General features: G+C 40.7%; 1 protein-coding gene across 2 annotated transcripts; it reads left to right on the top strand.

Annotated features, from left to right (window-relative positions):
- The first annotated feature begins 4,768 nt into the window (after nucleotides 1-4,768).
- dkk2 (dickkopf WNT signaling pathway inhibitor 2) lies at nucleotides 4,769-19,723 on the top strand. Of its 2 annotated transcripts, none has more exons than XM_037761816.1 (4): nucleotides 4,769-5,299; nucleotides 15,297-15,447; nucleotides 15,984-16,115; nucleotides 17,394-19,723. In XM_037761816.1, exons 1-4 carry the CDS (start codon nucleotides 5,090-5,092, stop codon nucleotides 17,642-17,644), a joined length of 744 nt encoding a protein of 247 aa, XP_037617744.1. In that variant the 5' UTR covers nucleotides 4,769-5,089; the 3' UTR covers nucleotides 17,645-19,723. The 2 variants fall into 2 exon arrangements, with proteins under 2 accessions (XP_037617744.1, XP_037617741.1); XM_037761813.1 differs by having other exon boundaries at nucleotides 4,773-5,299; nucleotides 15,294-15,447.
- The last annotated feature ends 3,308 nt before the right edge of the window (nucleotides 19,724-23,031 follow it).

Below are 23,031 nucleotides of genomic sequence, written 5' to 3' on the forward strand. Positions count from 1 at the left end.
CAAAACATGATTTACAGACATGTTGCTGGGTCACAACTGTGGGGAACCCCATATTCTGCACTGAGCATAAACACACGTTTCTGAACAACCCCTGAATAAAAGGCAGACTCATGGTGGGCTGACTGATGTGTTGTAGTGATGCGTGGTTGCGGGTGGTCAACCAGGAGGGTGAAACACGTCCTGGACTGTGTGATCCATTAATAAGAATCAATCTCAGTCTTCAGTTACATGAAAGGATCAGCCCACAATCACTATAACCCCAGTCCAAGAATTCAATCTGTAGTTGGGACTTCGCACAGCATGTAGTCTAAGATGTTGTGCCTACAGACTACTGCTTTCATGAATGTCACATTAATTGTTTTATACATGTTGTCATAACCATTTAACTTGTGCTTTATTGTATATCACACAATGTGAACTCAATAATATCAAAGAAAAGAAAACCAAGAGCAAGGTGCACAAAGACAAACCTCTTAGACAGTGGCGGACTGTCTAAGGGGTACAGGGGCCAAAAAAATAAAAAGGGCACCAGCTGCATGCAACGGGGTCCAAGCATGCGGAAAGTTTTCTAGCATGTAGGGCAGCCTATATGGCACTGCATCATGTTTTCTTAATTTTAAGGACACCGTAGAGGGCACTTAATCCAGTTTTCCCTACTGGAAGAGCACTTGAGCGGGCACTTTTTATCATGTTTTCTGCATTTAAGGGAACCATAAAGGGAACTTTAGCATGTTTTCTCCATTTAAGGGAACCATAGAGGGAACTTTAGCATGTTTTCTCTATTTAAGGACACCCAAGTTGGCACATTATTACGTTTTCTCCATTTAAGGGCACCCAAGAGGGCACTTTACCATATTGGAAGTGTTACCTACCATAGGGGCATCCAGGAGGGTGCCGTTTTTTTTTTAACATAGCGGCACCAAAGGGCGCCCCCTGAGTCCACCAGAGCTCTTAGACTTAACCTGTATCATAAACCTCATGTAGTCAGTTTGTTTTTAAATATTCTAAGGTAGGCGTTCCCAACCTATTTTCCTCAAAGCTCCCCCTACTTGTATCTAAGAAAATCTAATCTTTTTCCAATTTATTTTGATTTTCGGACTTTACAACACTCTGAATTTTTTGGAAATGTTTGGATCACAAAAGTCTGAAGGAATCCTACACATTTACACATCCAACAGACACTGAGTAACATTAGCATTCATTTAGAGTCGTGTTTTGTGTCCACCTGAGTCCAATCTTCTTTCGCCTTTTAGCTCTGTTTGGTCTGAACCAGCTCTCTCAATATCTGTTTCTTTAGCTGCTGAATGCTTCACTATGTTCACCAGCTAGTTGCTAATGAAAGATGATAATTATCTTTATCATAAGCAGTTACAGATAATTGATGGATCGATGACATTTCAGTCATTGTTAACATAACAAATACTGATTAGAGTAGTTTCAACTGCTGAGGAAGTGACGAAGTAAAAGTAAATCAGTTTTAATATTTATGCAATAAACTTTCTTACTCTCTCTAGTCTAACCCAACAATCTAAGACCAGTCTTAAACTATATGTGCTACTAGCCCCAAACATTGAGCCAAGTCAGCCACAGATTGAGACTGTGGCGCCTGGCAGATGACCACCTGCGTCACACGACTGTCACCGTGAGCTTTAACATCACTATTATTCCACTGGAAGAGATCTTTTCCAGTTATGATTCGCCTGCAGTGATGCCAGAGTTATCCAGTCTGGCGTCAAGGGGAGTCTACCTGCCATGATACGACTTTAATCTTCCCTCAAAACAGATTGCAAATCAGCAGAGCTTTTTCCTTTCCCTCATTGTCAGGTGAACTGATATTGATACGTTCTAGGATATAATTTTACAGATGGTTTGGATTTTTCAACATCTGAGACTCAGCAACGGTTGTGTCGTCAGAGTATTAACGCTGCAAAATAGTGGTCAAAATGTGATTACCGCGTGGAGGCCGGGGTGATGATAGCATGTCAGGACACAAGATAATCCCACGGTAAACTCTTTCCAACTGAGAGAGCCAAGAAAACAATCACAGATCTTGGACTCTTCTTGTCTGTATGTCTGTGAAGCCAATGCTGTGAAGAAACTGAGCCGGTGCTTCCTCTCTTTCTTTTTCAAAGATCCCACTTTTGACACTAATTGGTGACATCCTCAAAGCTCTTTGTTAATCTGCACTGTTGAAATAAGTGACAAAGCACCATGGGCGTACTCACACCGCCCATCCTTAAAAAACATCTACATACAGTCCCCACATGAGGAACCTTTATCTAAGGCACCAGAAGCTTTGCTGTCCAAAGCATTCAGATCACCTTCCCTCCATCGGGATACTTTATCATCTGTTACTCAGATTCCTGTCGCATCCCATCATATGGTTCCTCTGGACATCTCCGCACTTATCAGCACCAGAGCATCAACATGCTGCTTTTTCTCCTCCAGGGTTTCAGCAGTATGTCATTTTAAGTGTCTCCTCTTTTCTGCTTGAATGTATTAAACGTGATGAATGTGTCTGAAATGCCCTAGACACTCCAAACCAGCCCCGTCCCGCTTTTCTGTGGTCCTCTGGTTCACGTCCAGCCACTTTCACCCTCTCTTCCTCCGGGATTTTTTAAACTGTTTAATCAGCGGCATTTAAGAAGAAGAAGAAGAAGAAAGAAATCCAGCTGTGCATCGGCAGCTGTTTATGGAATAAATCAGAGTTTTTTCTTTGAGGCATTGTTTTTGTTTTGCTTGGTTATTTGGACGTAATCTTTCATTTATCCAAAAGAAGATATTAAATATTCACAAAGGCAGTGGTGCTCTTTTCTGACATATCAAAAATGTATGTCCAGCAGGTAACTTCTCCTGGATGATTTCTTTCAAAATGTATTTCTGTGAAAAGCATCTGTCTTTCAAGGTAAATCACTGTGCACTCGGGTGACAAAAGGTGGCTAAAAAAGTATCACCTCTGAGCATCTACAGTTACATCAAACAAGTCCAATACTTCCTCCCACTCCCCAGTTCAGTTGGTCGCCCATTGTCTCCAACAAAAGAACTTGACACTTTGAATTGGAGCCTGTGATGGATCGCTTTTGAGGTCAGAAGCCTTTACCGGTATACTGGTTTCCTCCCAGCCAAGCCGAGCTCCCAGCCTTGAATAGATGGTTCCAACTTGTGTGGAGACTAAAGCATTATTAGCCGTAGAGTCATAAAGGCATTGTGGGAAAGATGGTTTTGGTGACTGGCTGCTTATTTATTTTCACATTGATAAGATATGTGCTTGATTTACATGTTCTGTGGTTTCTTATTGTGCATCATATTTTCCATTTTCAGGAGGATAAGAGTCATGTCTAATGTCAAGAGTCTGTTTAAAAATTGCAGCTAAATTTGAAATAGCACCTTTCACAACAATATACACACATGAAAAGCGCAGTTGAAGGCATACATTTACACAATTTACAGGTTTAAAATCTGATATCATCACCGAAATGAATTATCTCCAGGCGGAAAATGCATTATTCTTCCAAAATCCTATATTTACCTGCCTGAAACTGAAAGAGCTCATTGTACCTCCTCCACATGTATTATCTAACCAACATGAATATAACTTATCCTGATACAAGACTCCAAGAATCAAACAAAGGAGTCTCTATAATACTTAGATCACTAACTTTATCACCATTGGCATTCCTTGCATCATGAGGGATGCCTTTCCCACAGAAGAGGAACAATGGTTATCAGATAGCTTTTTTTTATTCTAAGTTATTCTGGTATGCTGGTTAAATGGACCCTGAACCGCCTCTGGCTTATTTACATTTATTTCAATGACAACCCTAATCCAAGTCTAAATAATGTTCATCTTTATTATTATTCATATTATTAATATATATGTGTATGTGTGTATACTGTATTATATATATATTACTCATTTCTTTTCTTTTTGTTTTGTTTTTGTTCCCCCTATGCTCTACACATAAAAGGAAGGATGTCTGTATGTGTTTAAGAGTAGATATATGTCATATGTGACCATCTAGCCTCATTCAATGCCAAACACACACACACACACACATTCTTCAACCTGCTTTTATCCCCTTGTGTTGTTTTAGTTTAGTTTAGTTTAGTTTTTGTACTTTGTTATTTGTCTTTCTCTGTATAATATATTTTGATCTTTTTTTATATATGTCCCTGCACATGTCTTCACTTGTTTTGTAATCACTTTATAACACAATAAAAAAAAAATATATATATATATATATATATATAAATAAAAAAAAATAATAATGTTTTGCTTTTGAGATGGCCTGATTTTAGATTTTAGAATAAAAAAACAAAAATAATAATAAAAATAATGTTTCGCTTTTGAGATGGTCTAATTTTAGATTTTAGAATAAACAAATAAAATAAAATAAAATAATAATGTTTTGCTTTTGAGATGGTCTGATTTTTAGATTTTAGATTTTTACGCATGCAGGTTAACACTTTCCAAGAAACACGAATTGTTATCACGGAAAAAAGTTCCACGTTACCTACAAACCCTCTTTAAAGCAGCCTAACCCTGACTCTTTTTTCCGTTTCCTTGCAGTAAAAAGGGTCAAGCGCCCAGTTAAAACACACAACTGTATAATTTTATAGCTTTCTCTCCCCACGGGGCTGCTGGTGCCGGTGTCGAGACGACAATGTGCGAGCAGCAGAGCCGCACACAGATCAGTTTCATTCTTTGTCAGTTGTGAATAGGGGCGGAGGAAGCAAACTCATTAGAAATCCTATAAAAAGAAAGTATCCGAGATCATAAAACAGCCGGCTGCAGGACTAAGTGCTCACTCACACAGCCAGCCAGACAGACAGAGACACAGAGGAAGTTTCTCTCTGAGCATCAGCATTTTAACAGATTCATTGTTTCCCATCTACACTGGGCTCTGTTTTTCTCAGATAACTGTGTCGATGGCAGTCATTTCTTCTGAATAACTGATTTTTTTAGGAACAAAAAACTTGGCCCCATCACTTTTGAGGCACAAAGTTAAAGGTTATCCAAGTGAATTTTTTTTTTTTTTTTTTTTTTTTGGGTACATTTCAGGCTTTTTTTTTTTTTTATGTGTCAAGGATGCTCGTCTTAACTTGGACTAGATGCTGTGCTGTGCTGTTTCTCGTCGCTACACTGAAGACGGTGACATCCCAGGTATCAGAGGCGCACCCAAAGCTGAATGTGATCAAGCCACCAGCTCTGTTGGAAGAGACACCTACACCATCTACAAACCACTCCGACACTGTCCACCTGGGGATCACCAAGAAACATAACATCCTTGCTCAGCAGGTAATTTTTTAATTACTTAATTATCTGAGATGACTTATAAATGAATATGCCAGACCCACATTTACTTTAAGTGAAGCCTGAAATTGGGCAGAAAAGGTTAGAGCCAGTGGAATAATTTATTATTAGTGGTAATAATAACTTCCAAAAGTAGTATTCACTTACTCTAATAAGATAAGATAAGATAAGATAAGATGAACTTTTATTAATCCCCAGAGGGAAATTCAGGTGTCAAAGCAGCAAACATCAGCAAAACAGAGTGAGACACAGGAGAGGTGTAAAGGTATACAAAAATTATAAAAAAAAACAATAAATAGAGATATAAAAGATACAGAGTGAATGGGGGAAAATAGTGTGTGCAGTCCGTCAATAAATAAATGTAGTATGTGCAATAAATAAATGTAATATGTGCAGTCTATAAAGTGGTATGTAGGATGTATAGTGTAAAGTAAGTGTAAAGTGCGCCAGTGGTTAGAGTCCAAGATGGTTGCAGATATATTGCATGTTTAAAGCTAGATAGTGCATGTTTAATAGTGCACGTTTAAAGGTAGATAGTGCACGTTTAAAGGTAGATAGTGCATGTTTAATAGTGCACGTTTAAAGGTAGATAGTGCATGTTTAAAGGCAGATAATCAGCCTAACAAGCCATTTAAATTACATTATGAGTGTGCCGTAAGAGTGCGTAATTGCGCGGTGCGTCTCCAAAGACTGCGACTATATAGAGGTATCCTGAGGTGTATGTGTGTAAAATAGCCCTTTGCCTTAAAAGAGCTCTCTCACGTGGGAATCGTTATTGGAAATTGCAGGGATCGGACCTCCTCATAAACTCTTAATTGCCTCTCAGACCTGACGCCACAGTCGGGCGCTGCGCACTTCCACGGTAAATCATTAATGCCAGCAGAAAATGTGAGAAAAAGTTAACACTTGGGGTAATTTTCTGTCTGGGGTCTTAGTGTCATTAAAGTGGTCCAGACGCTTGCTGGGATTATGAGCTTCTTACTGTGGGGCCTCTGGGGGATACTCTTACCAACCACTTAATACCCACTCAAAGAGTTATCAATTCCTGCTGTTTCAACAAAGTGCCATATTATTACTGCAGTTTGACAGCAAACGTGTGATCAAAAAAAATGTTAAAATTTGGCAGGTTCCATTCTGGCAAATGAATAAAAATGTTGTGAACATTATGAGTTTTATCAAGTGAGGAATCAGAGCTGTACACTTGTGTTGCTTGCTTTGCCAGGAAAGCAAAAAGTTTGATTTCTCACAGTTTATTTTTTGAAGAGGAAAACTGATACTGATGTGGAAAAGAAACACGACACATAAGTCAAACAAAGAAACTGACAAAAACCAGCTAGTCTTCATATCCCAGAAAGATTACCACCAACTCTAAAGTTTTAATTAAACATGAAGGAGTGTGATTATGTGGAGCTCAGAGTATCTTTCTGAGCAGCAGATGGCACTGCCACATCTCCATCACTCTGTCCACCAGCTCACTGAAACAGCTGATTACTCATGTCCTTACTTTTTTAAGCAAGTTTTTTTGGCCTGATGGTCTCCCCCTTTACATTTAACACCATCTCATGTTTACATTTGGCCTATTCGACTGTCTGTCCTGTCTGTAATATCACTTGCAGTCAGTAGTGATAGTGTTGGATATCTGTGAAGCGCGTAGTGCTGAGAGCAGCGCTCTTGACATCCAGCTCAGGCAGCAGAAATTATGGAAAAGCCACTTTCTCCAACCTCAAGCAACCCTGCCAGACCTCAATTTGAACGCCTGCTTACATCTTTGCCATCGCAATAATCTGGAGCGGTTTGGAAGAGTGGTCTGAGGGGGAACAATATGTGTGTGTGCAGAGACCACCATACTGTAAAATGTCATGGTGCAGTGTGTCCAAATGAAGATGGCTAATAGCATTTATGGCAGGAGGGGGTATATGTATATATATATAAACTGTATATGTGTGTGTGTGTTCTGGCTGCCAGGAGGTTTTCCAGAGTTGTAAAGTAACAGCCACAGCTCAGCCTTGGCCAGATATGCGGCTTGACGCTGGCAAGCGAGCTGCACTGACCTTCTGCATCTCATCATACAGTGGCCATTTATGAGCAGAATAAATCAAAGATAACAAGTCTGCTCTCTTCATGAGGCTGTAATGGCAACGTGTGGTGTATATTTAGTCTAGGAGCGATCACAGGGAGTATATAACTGCAATTACTCTGCCTTAGATTTTTTTAATTATGATAAATGCCTCGAAACAGGTTGCACGGCACAAAACAGCACATTACCGAGTCATTTTCTTTCTGAAGTGGTTCACAGCAGGCACCCCAAAATATTTTTCATCTTCGTCTGCATTTTGAAGTGAATTGCTGCTGATTAAGGCTTGGGTGTAAGTTTGGAAAAATGGGCATGCATCAACTCAAATTTCTCCTCCTGGCGTGCATTATGGGAAACCCTCCGAGCCGACATCCTACAAGTAGATTTATGGTTGAGTCGTCATGCTGTTGAGTTTGTTACAATTGGTGAGGAATAGTTGGCACATTATCACACCTCCGGAGGGTTCAGGATGTGAGTGATTGAGAAGCTGCCAGTTATGTGAGAGAGAATCTCAATACCATTTTTTAAAAACTCTTCTTTTTTATCTCCTTTACATGGTGTAAGGCAGTCTCTCAGTTAAAGATCACGTTTACAAGAAATCTCCCCCAAAATCTCCCTCAGTGGTTTAACTTTAGAATGTAGCAAATTATCGAGGGCGAGAGGCCAGCCACGCTGTGGAGACGAGCCGCTGCAGCAGGAAACAAGGGTGTAATTTGGTGTTTTATCCATCAGATTAGAAACGCTGCTCAAAGCCTTTGGTTATTTGACAGCTTAATGTACTTTTTATTTCATGACAAGGTTTGGCGATAAGGCTCACATTAATCACACGCAAACCAAGGTCAGGTTTGAGCGTTCAGTCAGCTCCTGTTGTCTCACCCTTTTCACATCAGCTTGACTGGTGTAAAACTGCGAAAAACCAAAATGTACGCCTCTTAGACTTTGACAGCCGGCGCTCGTGGGTGGCACTGTTGGCTCCTTGGAAGGGAACCAACAGAAATGGATAGCACGGGGCAGGCATTGCTCGCCACTGTAACCTCTGAATCCACAGGGGAACCGACAGCGTGGCGGCATTCATGCGGTACGTGTCTGTAAAACACCAGCAGCCGGTCAGTCGGCCTTAACTAGTTGCTTTATTTAATTCAACACAGAGATCACGCTGAGGACTCTGCCTATAAAAGCAGAGCCACGTCCTTTCTCTTTCTCAGCCCTCTCTCTAACCTAAAATGAAGGTTTAGTGATCCTAATGAGCTGAGAAAAGAGGTGTGAGTGCTTGTTAGTGCCACGGTTCAGTTTGTGCTTCAGTCTCTCGTCCTGTGGCCCTTTCCAGTCTGCGGGTCCCTTGGGCGCTGTGAGGGACCCTGCACTGGAGCCATTAGGGGTCTCCTGTGGAAACCTCCTTTACTGAAATTGGACCTGTTAATGAGAGAGGAGACCCATGCACCTCTCATTCGACAGGATTATACCTTTTAGAGCAGCACACCTCCTAGATTACCGTCAAGAGCTTTTCCTCTTCCCTTTGATAGTCTTTGAAGAGAGCAGTCACGTACGCTGACTGTGTGTCCGATGAATAAGATCAGTCCAGAATGTATACTTAACTTAAGGAAGGTCTAGTTTTTGGAGACATTGGATTCTAGCGCTCAAAGAGACATGCCTATAAACACATGTGTTTTGAGTGATGAAAGACGCCAAAGCTTGTGTTTGAAGACATGGCTTGTACGAGTGACTTGTGTGCAGCCATCCCTATGTTATCTGATACCGGCTGTCTGTGCTTTCAGGGCATATGAAGTTTGTTTATTCAGTGACATCGTTTATTTGACTCTGTAAGGCCCCTGCCACTCATTAACACCATTCACAGTTCCAGGTTGCGTGCCTGATTTCTGAAGGTCAAGTGCAATCACGACACGGAGCTCAGAAAGCGTGTACGTGTAGTGAGTGTGTGCAGAAGTCCTTTACTTAAGCTTTATTGTAGTTTTATAATGTTTTGACGAGGACAAAGCCAATGGAAGTACAGCATGTATGAACCGCTCCTATATCTCACACAGTGTACCTCCATGTACGAAAAGTAAGGGACTGTATGGAAATTATTAAAGGGTGGGTATTTGTAATTTTTCTTTTGGCTGAAGGCCTACTTTTTTGGGAGAGCAAGGGAGCCCTCAAATGTATATTTTATTTCAGCCTTTCTTTGCAATATAGTTAATAGTTGCATAAAAAGAGCTTTCTTTTTTCCATGGGTCATAAAGGTGCACTTATGCAAAAACGCCAAATCGTAATTCTGTTTTTCTGACGTGACAACGCTGTGGCTCAAGTTTGGTTAGGTTTAGACCAGTGGGCAACCTCCAGGTCTGAAAAGTGAAGCCAATGCTGAAGTGCCTTAGACTTGCATTCTTTCTAACAGCCAGCAGGGGGCGACTCCTCTGGTTGCAAAAAGAAGTCTGATTGTATAGAAGTCTATGAGAAAATGAGCCTACTTCTCACTTGATTTATTACCTCAGTAAACATTGTAAACATGAGTTTATGGTCTCAATCTCTAGTTTCAAGTCTTCTTCAATACAGCATGATGTTCATTTAGTAAATTATGGTCCCATTTAGAGTCAAATAGACCATAAAGCAGGATATGCTTTAGGGCCTGGCTACCTTGTGATAGACAGGTCGCTACCACGACGTTGTTCGGTCTGGGAGTTGTCCGTGTTTTTGTCTTACAGCTTTCACCATTAAATTATTTTGACTTGTTGTGGGGAGAGTGTTGCAGTTTTTCTGAAAGTCAATAGGAGGGTTCAGAGAAAACAACGCTGGGAAAGGTCCTTGCTCTTTTACAAAGTGAAACATGTAAGGTTCGACCCCCTCACCATCCTAATAACTTTCATACTGTCCCTAAATTTTAAACCCTCAGACTCAAACTAAACAGTCGAGACAATACTCTGTGGTTTTTTTTATTATGCATTACAGTGCACTTCCATCGAATTATATCAGTGCTTTGGAATGACTTTACCGAGGTAAATAAGGGACCCAAAGACCAGAGGGGAGGGTTCAAAGCCCTGTATATCCGGCCGTAAATCCCTTGTAGATTGTTGCTCCTGCACATTTAGGTTTCCTCTTCAAAGCCACGGCGCTTTACCAGCACGAGCGTAGCACGAGACAGGGCCGGGGGCTTCCCTTATGGCTCTCTGTCTGTCTCTTCCTTTATCGTCTCACCAGCATACCAAGAGAGGCTGCAGAGTACACAGTTTTCAACCCACTTCCTGCGCAGGATCCAAGGCTGCGCTTTTATGTGCGAAGGCTGTCGAGGGAAAAATAAGGGAGCGACAGAAAAAAAAGATGTGAGATAAATGAGATGCATCCAAATGAAGCCCCATCCCTCAGAAGTTGTGAGTGAGGCGTTTTAAAACATGACAAGATAAGGCGAGATTATCAGCCGTGATTTGGGGGTCAGCCTTGTATCATTGGGTTTCAAAGGGCTGTCTAGTGGTTTGAGCTGTGATGGAAGAGGTGAGCCCTGCGCTTCTTCTTCTTCTTCTACCCCGATCCCCCCCCCCCACATGCACTACACTGTAATCGATCCAGGCCTGCTGGCCAGAAAGACAGATAGGAATCAGAGCAGGTAGTATGAAATACTACTGCACGTGGTCGGGCCCATTTGTCTTCATATTTAGATAACAGCACATTTTTCATGTCAGGGAAAAAAAACTCCCACTGCACTTTCTTGAACTTCTCTTCAGACCATATTTCCAGCATATTTCCCTCCTCAGCTGTGATTATACCAATAGTCCATGGCGTCGTACATGTTTCTCTGAATGAGCAGTTGACACAAAAACAGGCCCCCCGATGAGGTTGGAAGTTCATTCTTAACTTTGGAAATTGTAGTCTGCCAAAAAAAAACAACAACATTAAATCTTAATGGTCTCTCTCCGTGGAGCAAACTCGATCAGCTGAGGATGACTGTGAGATGTAGTTAAAAGCTCTGAAAAAAACATTAAGTGGACTTTTGAGTTTCACTTTCTCGCTGAATATTAGATGACGTGATCAATACTGCTTGAACGTCTGTGTTTTACAAACTAGCTTAGAATAAAGAGCTAGTGAGGCTTTTATAAAGTTAAAAAAATACACCACAGCTTCTCCAAAGCTCACTAATTAACACATTATATATTGTTTATTCAATCTATACACAAAAACAGAAATGTAAAACTGGAAAGTCATAGTTTCAGAGGGAGCTGTAAGTATTTATTGAGCAGGAGCAGCGACTTTTTGGACTCTTGTCCTCACAGTTAGGTTGCTAGGCGACCTGCTCAACTGTTGTGCGTCAAGAAATAGTTGCACTATCGCTGCCTTCAAATGAAACTCGTGAGCTCATGTTTGCACCATGGGAAGTCGCGTACACAATATGCTTGGCGTTCAAGTGGTTAAGTCGTGAGAATACCGCTGCTAATTGCTTCCTGGCTCTCGCTCCACACTTAATGCACAATCGTGAGAGTGGTATCAATTTTCTCATCGAACTCTCTGCAAGAAAGACAAAATCTCAAACTATTTCTTTAAAATTATTATTATTTTGTGAGAGGAGCTCAGATTTTATTTCATATTGCACTTCTATAAAGTTAGGGACTTTACAAAAGAAAAGGAAAAGGTCATAATGTAACTCGATGGCCTCTATACAGTATTAGACCCTACTTGCCTGGTAAATCCCCACGTCTTTCAAACCCCCAGTTTAGGCTCTCCATTAAAAAGAATTTCCAAAATGCCCAAGCCAAGACAACCCTAATAACATCACCAGTGTTATTTTCTCAGATTTTAGAAAGTTCCTCCGAAGACAGACGGTATACATAGTACAAGTAAACTGGTCTTCATGTGTACAATAATGGTGGTGGAGTGTCCCTTTGAAATAAGGCCTTTGAATATTCTGAGAGCAGCCCTGAACACAGTAGTAATTAAGAAATATTTAAAAATTCATCAACCATCAGGGCTTTGTTACTTTCATCAACACATTAAGCATCTGCATTGAGGGAATCTGTCATAATGATGGATGAGGACTCAGTTTAATATTCCTGCTCATTTTTCTACGCCCGTATCATTGCCTCCATGTGTTTCCAGCCTGAGAAAATCAGCATGGCATCCGTCCAACGGGTCTAATCTCGTTCACTTTCTAAAGCACAAGCACGTCGTCGAGTAACAACTTCTAATGTGCTGAAATATCGATATTGTTGAGTTAATTTTAACATGTGGTGTACATTCATTTCGGCCTGTTCTTTTGGGCATGGCAGCCCCTCTCCGCTGACCTTTATACCTCAAATGGAGATTGCTATTTATTGTGGCTAAAATGATTTTACTGATTTAAACCTCTTCTCTTGTTCATGCTCATGTTTATTGTTCCATGTTTGTCAGTGGTAAGCCACACTAAATCAGATCTGTCAGTGCAGTGCCAGCTAAATGTGGTTGTGGTGCCGGGGGTGGTGTGCCAGCCAAACATGTTGTTCTAATGTTGGTCTACGCTGGACATAATTTACACCGTCAGAATCCATGTCCTGCTAATTTTTACTGATGCATAGTTGAAAACGTGTCCATCCATTATAATAACAATACTCTGAAATCAAAGTGAATGGATTAAAATAATAAAAAAGATGTGCAGCAATTGGGGAAACACAGTGACCTGACCTTTATTGTCTCACCACAAGGGATGTGGACTTCATCCAGAGTATTGATGCGTCCCTGCTGCAGCTGTTCAAAATGTCCTTCTCTCTTGATGAATTCAGCGCAAATGTTTGACATTATTTCATTTGACTGAGGAGTTAATTTGATTTGTGAGACAATTTACGACAAACTCCTTTGCTCCTGCTCCAAGTCGAACGGGGACGGGACTTGCATGTGCAGGGAATTATATGAAGTTCCAGTAAATCTTCCCATTGGTGCACACACACTTGTTATGGAAAAAGTGAGCTGGGCTTTAATTGTGCCTCTCGCTGCTGTGGAAGTTGTTTGTTAAGGTGGTCATTTCAGAGCGCTTACGGAAAAGACTTAAAGGTTCTTCGTGTGTTTTACTGGACAAAAGTCAACCTTTCAGTGTAAACATGAGAAATACTAAAGCAAAAACAATGGCAAATTGACTATGAAGGAGTATGATTAGCAGTAATTGCCCCTCAATTATGTCTGTAGACTCATTAAGCCTCTGAACACTTTGAGAGAAATTGAGAGAAGTGGTTTCTCTTGGTTTTGGAAATTCTAATAGCTCTATTGTCTGGGACCTGAAACAAATGACCACACCAGTGAGAGACATGTTAATCCCTACAACATGTTGTCCTCTAAAATTGGACGCAGAGGGACCACAGCCTGTAGTCGGTTCACCCAAAACAAACAACCAACATGTTTTCCCACTTACCCCCGGTGGTATCTGTCCATGCAGACAGTTTGGGGTTAATTTATCAAGATTTCAGATCTCTGCATGCTGCTCAGACTTCTACCACCACCTCAATACAGTCACCGTTCGTAGCTATACCTACGAAAAGTAATGCACTGTAATTAGTATATATCCCACAAAATCAATTCATATGTAATCCATGTAATTGTGAACCAGGAAGTATAAAGAGCGACAAATGCCATGTTGGGAGGAGGTCGGGGTGGATGGGTGGTTCAAAAAACAACAGACTTTCGCCCTGAAGACCGGTGTTTGTACCCCGTGTGAAACCAGAAGTCAACGTTGATTTATTTCAGTACTCCAGTACCAATGAAACAGCCAGGAAACCTTCTTACAGTAACTGAAACCCTCTCTTGAAACAGTGACAATTCACAAATACAAATAAAATAGCCAGATCATTACATATTATTGGATTGGCTGCCTCCTTGACAAAATGCAATGCTGTTAAAGTGAAATGTGCAATTTAAATTGGGGTTTAGTTGGGTCTTCCTCAGGTCGTGTTTATGGTCTAACCAAGATTTTTTTTTCTGGGGGTAGAGTCTCTCCAAATACCTCTAACCTGAGCATAACATGGGTTTTATTTGGCTTGCTACAATTTTAATTTTGCGACCTGGGGTGCATGGTGCAACTGTGGTGCATGGAGTGGAATTAGAAGGAATGCAGTTTAGGTCTGGGAAAGTCGCGGTTTGCTGGTTTGTGACCAACAAAATCCACTATGTTCCTTCTCTTTTACACAGCACTGTGTGAATCTGATAATCTGGTAGAAATTGTGTGAACATTGCTGATGTTCATGTGTGGGAGATCACACACCACCAGCAAATATATGCCCCATTTAATTAGATTCATTTGGGAGGAGAAAACTCATTGGTTTGCCATCCCAAGAAGTTCCACTGCCCAATACAAAGGGACTGTTTCATGATGTTTCATGTTGAACAGTGATGGGATCAGTCTGAATGATGCAATTAAGGAAATTTGTTCCACTTGTGCCACAGCCATGTGTGTGTGTGCGTGTTTCATATTGTTTTATCACCCGTAGGCAAATATGTCAAAGTCAAATATCAAAGGCAAGAGTTTCTGTATTAGTCACAAAAAGAGGATTTCATCTTTTGATTAAGATCTGCTCATGTTTGGCACTGTAAAGCCACAAAAATGAAACAAAACATGACATGCACCTTCTGGCATGCAGCTTTGACGTAATCTGAGTAGGTGGGCAATGCAACAACCAACATTGCACTTCAGTGCTCAAATCTTACAGACAAATTTGCACTTCATTTTGAACATGCAGTCAAGTGTCTCACTGGGTTATCCTGTTGAAAATGACACCTCATCAACGCAAAGTTATGTCAGGCAGGACACATTCAGTTTTTAGCTTGTTCATCGAGTCTGATATCACGGAAATTATGCACTTTAACCACACCTTTTGTTCAGATAAAAGTGTGCTCGTGCAATGCAGGATCTGTCATAAACCAAGTAAATCGATTGAGTAAACACATCTTTGTCCTCAGCAGGTGTATCCATGCAGCAATGATAAGGAGTGCAGCGTTGGAAGCTACTGCCACAGCCCTCAGCAGGCTCCCTCTCGCTGCCTCCCCTGCCGCCGGAGGAAGAAGCGCTGCCATCGAGACGCCATGTGCTGTCCTGGGAACCGCTGCAGTAACTGTACGTGCCTGACACAAAAACACGTTTTCGTTGCATGCCAGTTTCAGTTATGTTGTGACTGCGGGGTTCGATTCAGAAATGTGATTTTGTGCCGTATGCAGATATTCTGGAAAAAGTGACTTGAACAGTATCTAGCCCAGAGACTTAGTGAAGGAGCCAGTATATTTAAATAATGTTCAACACATGCTTTCAGACAACATCCTGAACTACAGCTGAACTGTATTCAATTGATGCCCAGAGGTTAGGAATCAGTCACATTTCCGAAGCTGTTGTTTCAGCCATGTAAAGTGTGAATGGCATGAATGTGCTGCAGAGGCTGTGCAGAAATTGTTCTTTGTTTTTAAATGACATAGCTGGCCAACACCGTTGCAGTTAGTTCTCCTGAAAAGCCTAATTTAGCAACACAAGCTACTACCGTATTGATCCGATCTTTTAACTTGATGGCCATCAGGTTGAACAATCTCTTATGTAGGCTATAGTTTCTTGATGAAGTAAGGCTTTCTGTCGTGTTTAATCTCTTCTTTTTCTGTCTGCAGATATTTGCGTCCCTATCTCTGAGAGTGTGCTCTCACCTCACATCTCAGCTTTAGACGAGCATAACAAACTCTCCACCAAAGACCACAGCTGGAGGAAGGGTGGGAAGGCGCACGCTAAGCATTCTCTCAAAGGTGAGATTATGTTTAAAACCACTGGCAACCCTACTTTCTTTGAACACTGCCACCGTTGTTTTCTCCTTCGTGTTTTCTGCCGTCTTTTCTGTTGTTCACTGCCTGCATGTCCTACAGAGTTCATGGGCGACGCCAATCCACAAACTATGTTGATAATTACCCCTCTGCTCATGTGTCAGTGTCTGTGAGCCTAAAGCACACAGCATGGGGAGCCTAGAAGAAAACCACAATGCTCCTGCTGTTTCTGCACCTACATAAAGCCATGCAAAACCCTTTCATTGACAGCACACACGCTTGGTGTGATACACAAGTGAAAACCACAGAATGCAGGTTTGGCATGATTATAGCTAATAACTCTCTGAGCCCCCTGCTTAGTGTTCATGTCACCTGATTTAAGTTAATGTAAGGGCCCATCCATAAAGCAATACGTTTAATGAGACACTTAAATTACTTGACTCTAAATGCACCCTCAGGACAGCAGGCTGCAATGCTAAAATCAATGTGAAATAGCAGCACCACTTAAAGTTGCAATAAATAAGACCATTTACTTTTATTTGTGCTTGACTCACTCCCCTCTCCTTAAAACATTACTGCATTATAATGGCCTTATGCAAGTCGCTGCTTGAGAAAAAATCCACCGAGAAGAATCCGTGGTGTTGAAGTAATGAAGAAGCAGTCAGGCTTAGCAGTCCATCATGTTGATGCGTGGGACTTCCTATTGAAATCAGTTAAGTGTGGTTTTGTCAGCGAATACGGGACGACTGGTTTGAAGGATGAAGCTTTTGGCAGAATGCGATGCACATTTAAAAACTGCATGACTAAATTATACTAATTATGCATTCATAAGAGCGACGCTAACTTCCTGCCAAGAGTATCAGACTCGGACCAGATGGGACGATATGGCTAATATAAAAAATAAGCAAATTGTTTGCTTGATTTATGTTGAGAGCTTCATGCTTTTCTTTGGTCTCTAACATGGCCACACATAATGCAAAGTGAATTGAAACGTGAAGAAAGGGTTGCATAAACTTACCCGTATGGAAAACATAACAGCTTAATGAACAATAATCGTACATTTCCTGTGCTTTATTTAACTGAAGCACCATTCAACAAAACTCCACAATGATTTATAATTCCATGCAGGTCTTTTATGTCTCTGATGAAGCATTTGTTTCTGTTTTTCTGAGCAGACATTATGTCAACTTGACGTACTATTTGTAGTTGTATTGTTCGCTGGTTCCCACTGATCAGCGCTGTTTCTTGTCTTCCTCCGTCAAGGGCATGAAGGCGACCCTTGCCTGCGTTCATCCGATTGCTCGGAGGGCTACTGCTGCGCTCGCCATTTCTGGACCAAAATCTGCAAGCCGGTGCTGAGGCAGGGAGAGGTGTGCACCAAGCAGAGGAAGAAAGGCTCTCACGGCCTGGAAATCTTCCAGCGCTGCGACTGTGCCAAGGGCCTTTCCTGCAAGGTGTGGAAAGACGCCACCTCCTCGTCCAAGTCCAGGCTGCACATGTGCCAGAAGATCTGAAGCGGGGGCAGCTGCTGTCGGCGTAGAGGCCTCTGTCTCAAACTGCCAGGGAGAGATTTTTACAGGATGGGTTGTGGCTGTATTGAAAAGGAGTAAAAGACAGAGACTAACAAGAGACAGAACAGACTGTGTGGGTTCAAGCTCGCTATTCGGCGTGCAGAGAGTGAATGGGATTGCTTTAATGTATGAGTGGTCCATCCCTGAACCCACATACAAACACGCACCCTCACACACACAAGCACACACACACACACACACACACAAATACACACACACCTCATGGGTTTGTGAGATCAATGAGCTTATGGTGCGCTTGCTCACAAATACAACAAACTTCTTACACATTCTCATGACATTCAGGGAGCCACAAAGTTAGCTGGTAGATGCTGTGATAAGTGTGGACCTTTTCTAGATGGAAGCAAACAGATGTAGCGGTCTTTCATCAAGCTTCATCTTAAAATAATAAGACAGACTATTTATAGACAAGCCATATTTTTTACTGCACAGTACATTCTTTACCAAACTCCAAAGATCTGATATGCGACATGCTGTGTTTCATTACCGGATCTGTCATGATTTGTTATCTGTTTTGTCAGATTTCAATATCTCACTCCTCTTGTTGTTTATTTTAAGTCCTGAGGAATTCAGCTATTGCTATGCAAGACATGTACACCCAGTAACAATGTCCAGACCCACAAAATACCAGTCGTATCATATGAGGAACATATTGCTGTTCACTCCGGAGCTTGACTTGTGTAACAGCATCCTGAGACTTCAATGCGACGCATAATACTCTTAAACCAAAGAATGAAAGAATATTTACATCAGAGTGATGAGTTTCATCTGGGACATTAGCTTCTCGCCCCATTTTTTTTAGCCACAAGAAGAGAGATAAAGTATTGTGTCCATCGTGGAAACCTCGTTTGATCTGTCAGATACAGCTGCAATCTATTGTGATACAACTGTATGGGTTAAAACAGTTTGCACCGAGGTAGTACTCTGCTGCAGACTTAGTGGTTCCGATACCAGACCAGAGAATGGTTCTGCTTTTCCAATCACATGATTCAGGATTCAAGGATACCATGGAAGTGCAATTTTTTTTCCGTTCACAAAGCCAGTAGGAATGGAGACGCGAGAAGATTGATTAGAGTTACGAAAAATGCTCCGTGAACCCGATGATGTTTTGAAAGAGAATTGCAGTTTGAATCAACATTTTGTTGATGGCACACGGCCCTGTTTATTTTTCAAATATGACTGCATACTTTCTTCTCATGAAATACTGTGCAGTTTTGTTGTACTGGAGGAGAAGCAATGCTTTTTTTCCCGCCCAGTACAACTTCTTTAAACAACCACTTGTTACCTACATAGTCAATATAATATCACATTTGCCTCTTTTTTGCTTTAGAGCATCAGCTACACATATATTTTGTAACCATTTAAAATATCAATAAGCTCTTATATTGTAAATAGATTGGAAACAATGAAAATGTATTTAAGAATCAATGTATATCATGTACATATAATAAAAATATGAATCTTAAACGTTACAGCAAAATGATCTAGGTGAGAAGAGTAATGAGGGATGAAATAGGATGAGCACAGTTGGATAGATTCAAAATAATGTAGTTGAAATGATAAAAGCTGTGTGTATAGGCAGAGGGGAAAGGCTTAGATAGCTGATATTACAGACCGGATGCATCCAAAGGATATTTCCAAAAAGAGAGACAAGCACATTAACTTCCAAAATAGTTTGTGTAAATGGTGTGTAAATGGTGTCAAGATTTATATCCCACTAAATATTGTTTGTGTTAATACTTTGCATTGATTTGTTTTGTGTATTTACACAAATTAATGATGATGAACGAATAAAAGAATGTATTTTGTATCATTGGTTACACAAGACTGGTTATTACTTGTTATGTTTTGTTGAGTTTTTATAATGTAAGACGAGAGGTAAAACCAAGGGAAGATGAAATATGCTTGCATTATGTTTTTTAAAAAATGAAATCCAGGCAGTCTGGCTTGTTTCAGAAATGCAGAACGTCATTCAACAAGCAGCAAATTAAAAAAATATGGGCTGATTCACCTGTTGCTTTGCATGAGATGAACATTAAAGCTCCTGAAAACTTGGTTTCAGATCATAAAGGTGCCCTATGAAGTTTTCTTGTAAACAAACACACTTGTGTGTATCCTTGCGGTCTAAAAAAAACGTGCTGAATGCATTCCCATCCTTTGGATGAAAACATTTGAACAGTTTGAAACCTGCATTGTTTACATCCTTGTTTACTTTCTGGCAGTCCTCTTCTTCCTTGTGTTTTGTTGGTACATTGCTACATTTCTTAGCATGTTACCGCCACTTGCAGATCAGTGCAATAATGTAAAGTCATTGGCAGGAATGTGCATTTGCGGGACCCACTCATAAACACATGGTACATTTAACTTTTTCTCAATTAAAATAAATATGCATGATTAAATAAACAGCAATCAAAGTTAAAGCTTGGGGGGGAGGTTATTTTTGAGAATCAAATGCTCTTTTAAAACTCAGCCAATCTGCTTCTCCATTACTATGTCGTTACTAGGTTGGCTTGATCATATCTGATTGACAGTGGCTGATTCAAAATTGCCAGATCAAAAACTGCAGAAATTTCTCATGTGAAATAACCAAAACTGTTGTTGTGTCTGAAAAAACGTATTTTCATATTGGACCTCTTCTCGCCAAGTAAGCCAGCTGAGAAAATATGGGCCTTCAATAAACACACAGCTGAATTCTAATAGAGCGACTACAGTGATTACACCTCCTGAATAATGACAGTGAATTTATACCCTAAATAATATTAATAGTAATCCCTTTTTAAATTAAAATCATATCCGTAAACCGTTACAAGTAGCTTTAAGCATGATAAAATGTAACAGAGCTCTAGTATAAGTGAGATTATACGCTACCATGTCAACTGAACATATATTCCAAGCTGAAATAATCATAATTTAAAATGTATTTTGGAGACCCACTGATGCGGTAAATCCTGAAACAGTTCAAGGGTCACTGAAACCGCCAACCAACCAACTGTGTCTGCATTTGAGATTTTTCTCAAGAGTACAAATACGACTTCCTAAGATCCATTACAGGCTGTAAGGCTGATGCATTGCAGATGTGATCTATTGACAATATGCTTTGATATGTTCCTTTTACAGTAAAAATGTGCAGGATATGTTTGGTTAGGTAGAGACCACTTGCGTGTTTTTATTGCGTCTTATACGTAGAGTATGATTAAACAGAAACATCTTTGAATGCGATCACTACTCTCTCCACTTCAGACAATGTGGCAACATGTGCTGAAAGCTCTCAGAGAGGCCACTTTGTTGACACAACTCACAATATTTAGAACATTATTGTACAATTTTACTGGTTCCCAAGAGTGGGACATCTTTTTTCCATCATCTATAACAGGAGACAATTTGCAAAAATATCAAATGCAGCATCGTCGTTGTGGGGCTATTGTTCTTCACAGTATGACACATTATGTCCAAAATAAGTTTTTATTTATTGGTCAGGGGACTTGTTCTGTCATATTTCAGCTTAACTTTTCATGCCCTTTTACAAAAATATAAAATAAAATGAAAGCTTGAGTGTTAGCAGTAGTGCCATGCCGCTACTTTCAGGCTATTTTCAGGTTGTTTGAACCAGATGTTAATACGTAGCCAGAGAAACTGCTATGCGGTATAACTACTACTATATTGTTTGTGATTTACAAGCATTGTGCAGCAAATTTTACAGCACCTACTGTCAGTATAGATTTACATAACAGTCAGTGTAGCCAGCATTCCAACATACATTGCGATAAGTAAGTACAAATTCTTGAGCGTAAACATCTGCCGCTGCTATGAAAAGACCAGAGCTCATTGGTAGGATACTTGGTTTGATTTGTTTTCTCTCTGCAAGTCCTCTGTAAATTATTTAGTAATACATACTCAATTTTTCCTTCAGTCATTAGCTTATTTTACAGACTATGTGGAAAAGTCTGGGAGTGACCTCTTATGTAAATGTGTTCACCAGATGTTCAATATTTCTATTTCTAAAAAAGGTGTGTCTCCTCAAGGTATACCCGTTTACACCATTATCTTCTTCTGTTTTACCTCTTTGTCTTCACCTTTATAATAACAATAGAAGCCATGTCATGTAACGGAACGTTTCTACTATATGCACTCAGTTTTTGACGGATATTTCATTGCCTTTTTTTCAAATTAAAGTGGTGACAGACACAATAAATCATTTCCTCACATTCCTTTACAAGGTTGTGTTTTCAATCCAGCAACAGTCATTTTTTTTTTCACATGTGCTTTTGATTGAAAGTAATGACTCTACCCTACCTTTGTTTGGATAAGGTTTCTATTTGCTGAAATATTGGATGCCTTTTTATCTCCTCAGACACTGGAATGGGTATATTCAGGGTCTCCATGGAAAGAAGAGGTAGATACAGAAAGAAAGCACTTTTCTCCAGCTCCAGGCCACCCACAGGCTCTGCAGTCTCCACCAAAAACCTGCTAATGAGAGAGTGACAGTCACTGGCTCTGCACTTTCCAACGTGTGTCAGCAGAAAATACAAATGAAGGAGTTCACACAGACAGGTTTGACTGCCCATGAAGTTGCCAGCTAAATAAATATGCTAAATGATTCAGTGGAAGGCTTTGATTTTGTGCCCGCGTTGGCACAGTGCAGATCATAAATGTAATTTGGGTTTGTACGGCTCATATCATTCACTGTGGAAGAGTGAGGAAAGTCTTCTCAAGCAAGCAGGCTTCATGACTTTATGACATGGACATCTGCATCTGTGTGTGATGTCTGTTGGATGTCTTGGGTCAAACTTACACTTTGGAGTTTTATGATAATTATGGCACAAAGATGGCTTTTATTTGTCTCATGCTTTCATTTTTATGTCTTCACTGGTAGACTCAGGGGGTTGGGGGGGCAGGCCGGGGCAACCGGCCCCCTTGGTGCCCCCATGCTTGAACAAACCGCAGCAAAAGGGCCCTCTAGGGTGCCCTTCCAGTGGAGAAAACGGGGTGAAGTGCCTTCTAGGGTGCTCTTTCAGTCGGTAAAATGTGATGAAATGCCCTCTAGGGTGCCCTTCCAGGGGAGAAAATGTGATAATGTTCCCCTAAAATGAAGAAAACATGATAAAGTGCCCTCTAGGGTGCATTTCTAGTGGAGAAAACGTGATAATGTGCCCTATAGGGTGCCCTTCCAGTGGAGAAAACGTGATAATGTGCCCCATAGGGTGCCCTTCCCATTGGAGAAAACATGAAAAGTGCCCTCTAGGGTGCCCTTCCACTGGAGAAAACATGATAAAGTGCCCTCTAGGGTGCATTTCTAGTGGAGAAAATGTGAT

This window comes from Sebastes umbrosus, chromosome 3 (genome assembly GCF_015220745.1).
Source record: "Sebastes umbrosus isolate fSebUmb1 chromosome 3, fSebUmb1.pri, whole genome shotgun sequence".
In the NCBI taxonomy this organism is placed as follows: Eukaryota; Metazoa; Chordata; class Actinopteri; order Perciformes; family Sebastidae; genus Sebastes; species Sebastes umbrosus.

Coding starts and splice junctions, on each gene's coding strand:
- dkk2 (XM_037761813.1), top strand. CDS start 5,090: ATGCTCGTCTTAACTTGGACTAGATGCTGTGCTGTGCTGTTTCTCGTC. Junction 15,448..15,983: donor TGGGAACCGCTGCAGTAACT/GTACGTGCCTGA, acceptor TTCTGTCTGCAG/ATATTTGCGTCCCTATCTCT. Junction 16,116..17,393: donor CGCTAAGCATTCTCTCAAAG/GTGAGATTATGT, acceptor TCCTCCGTCAAG/GGCATGAAGGCGACCCTTGC.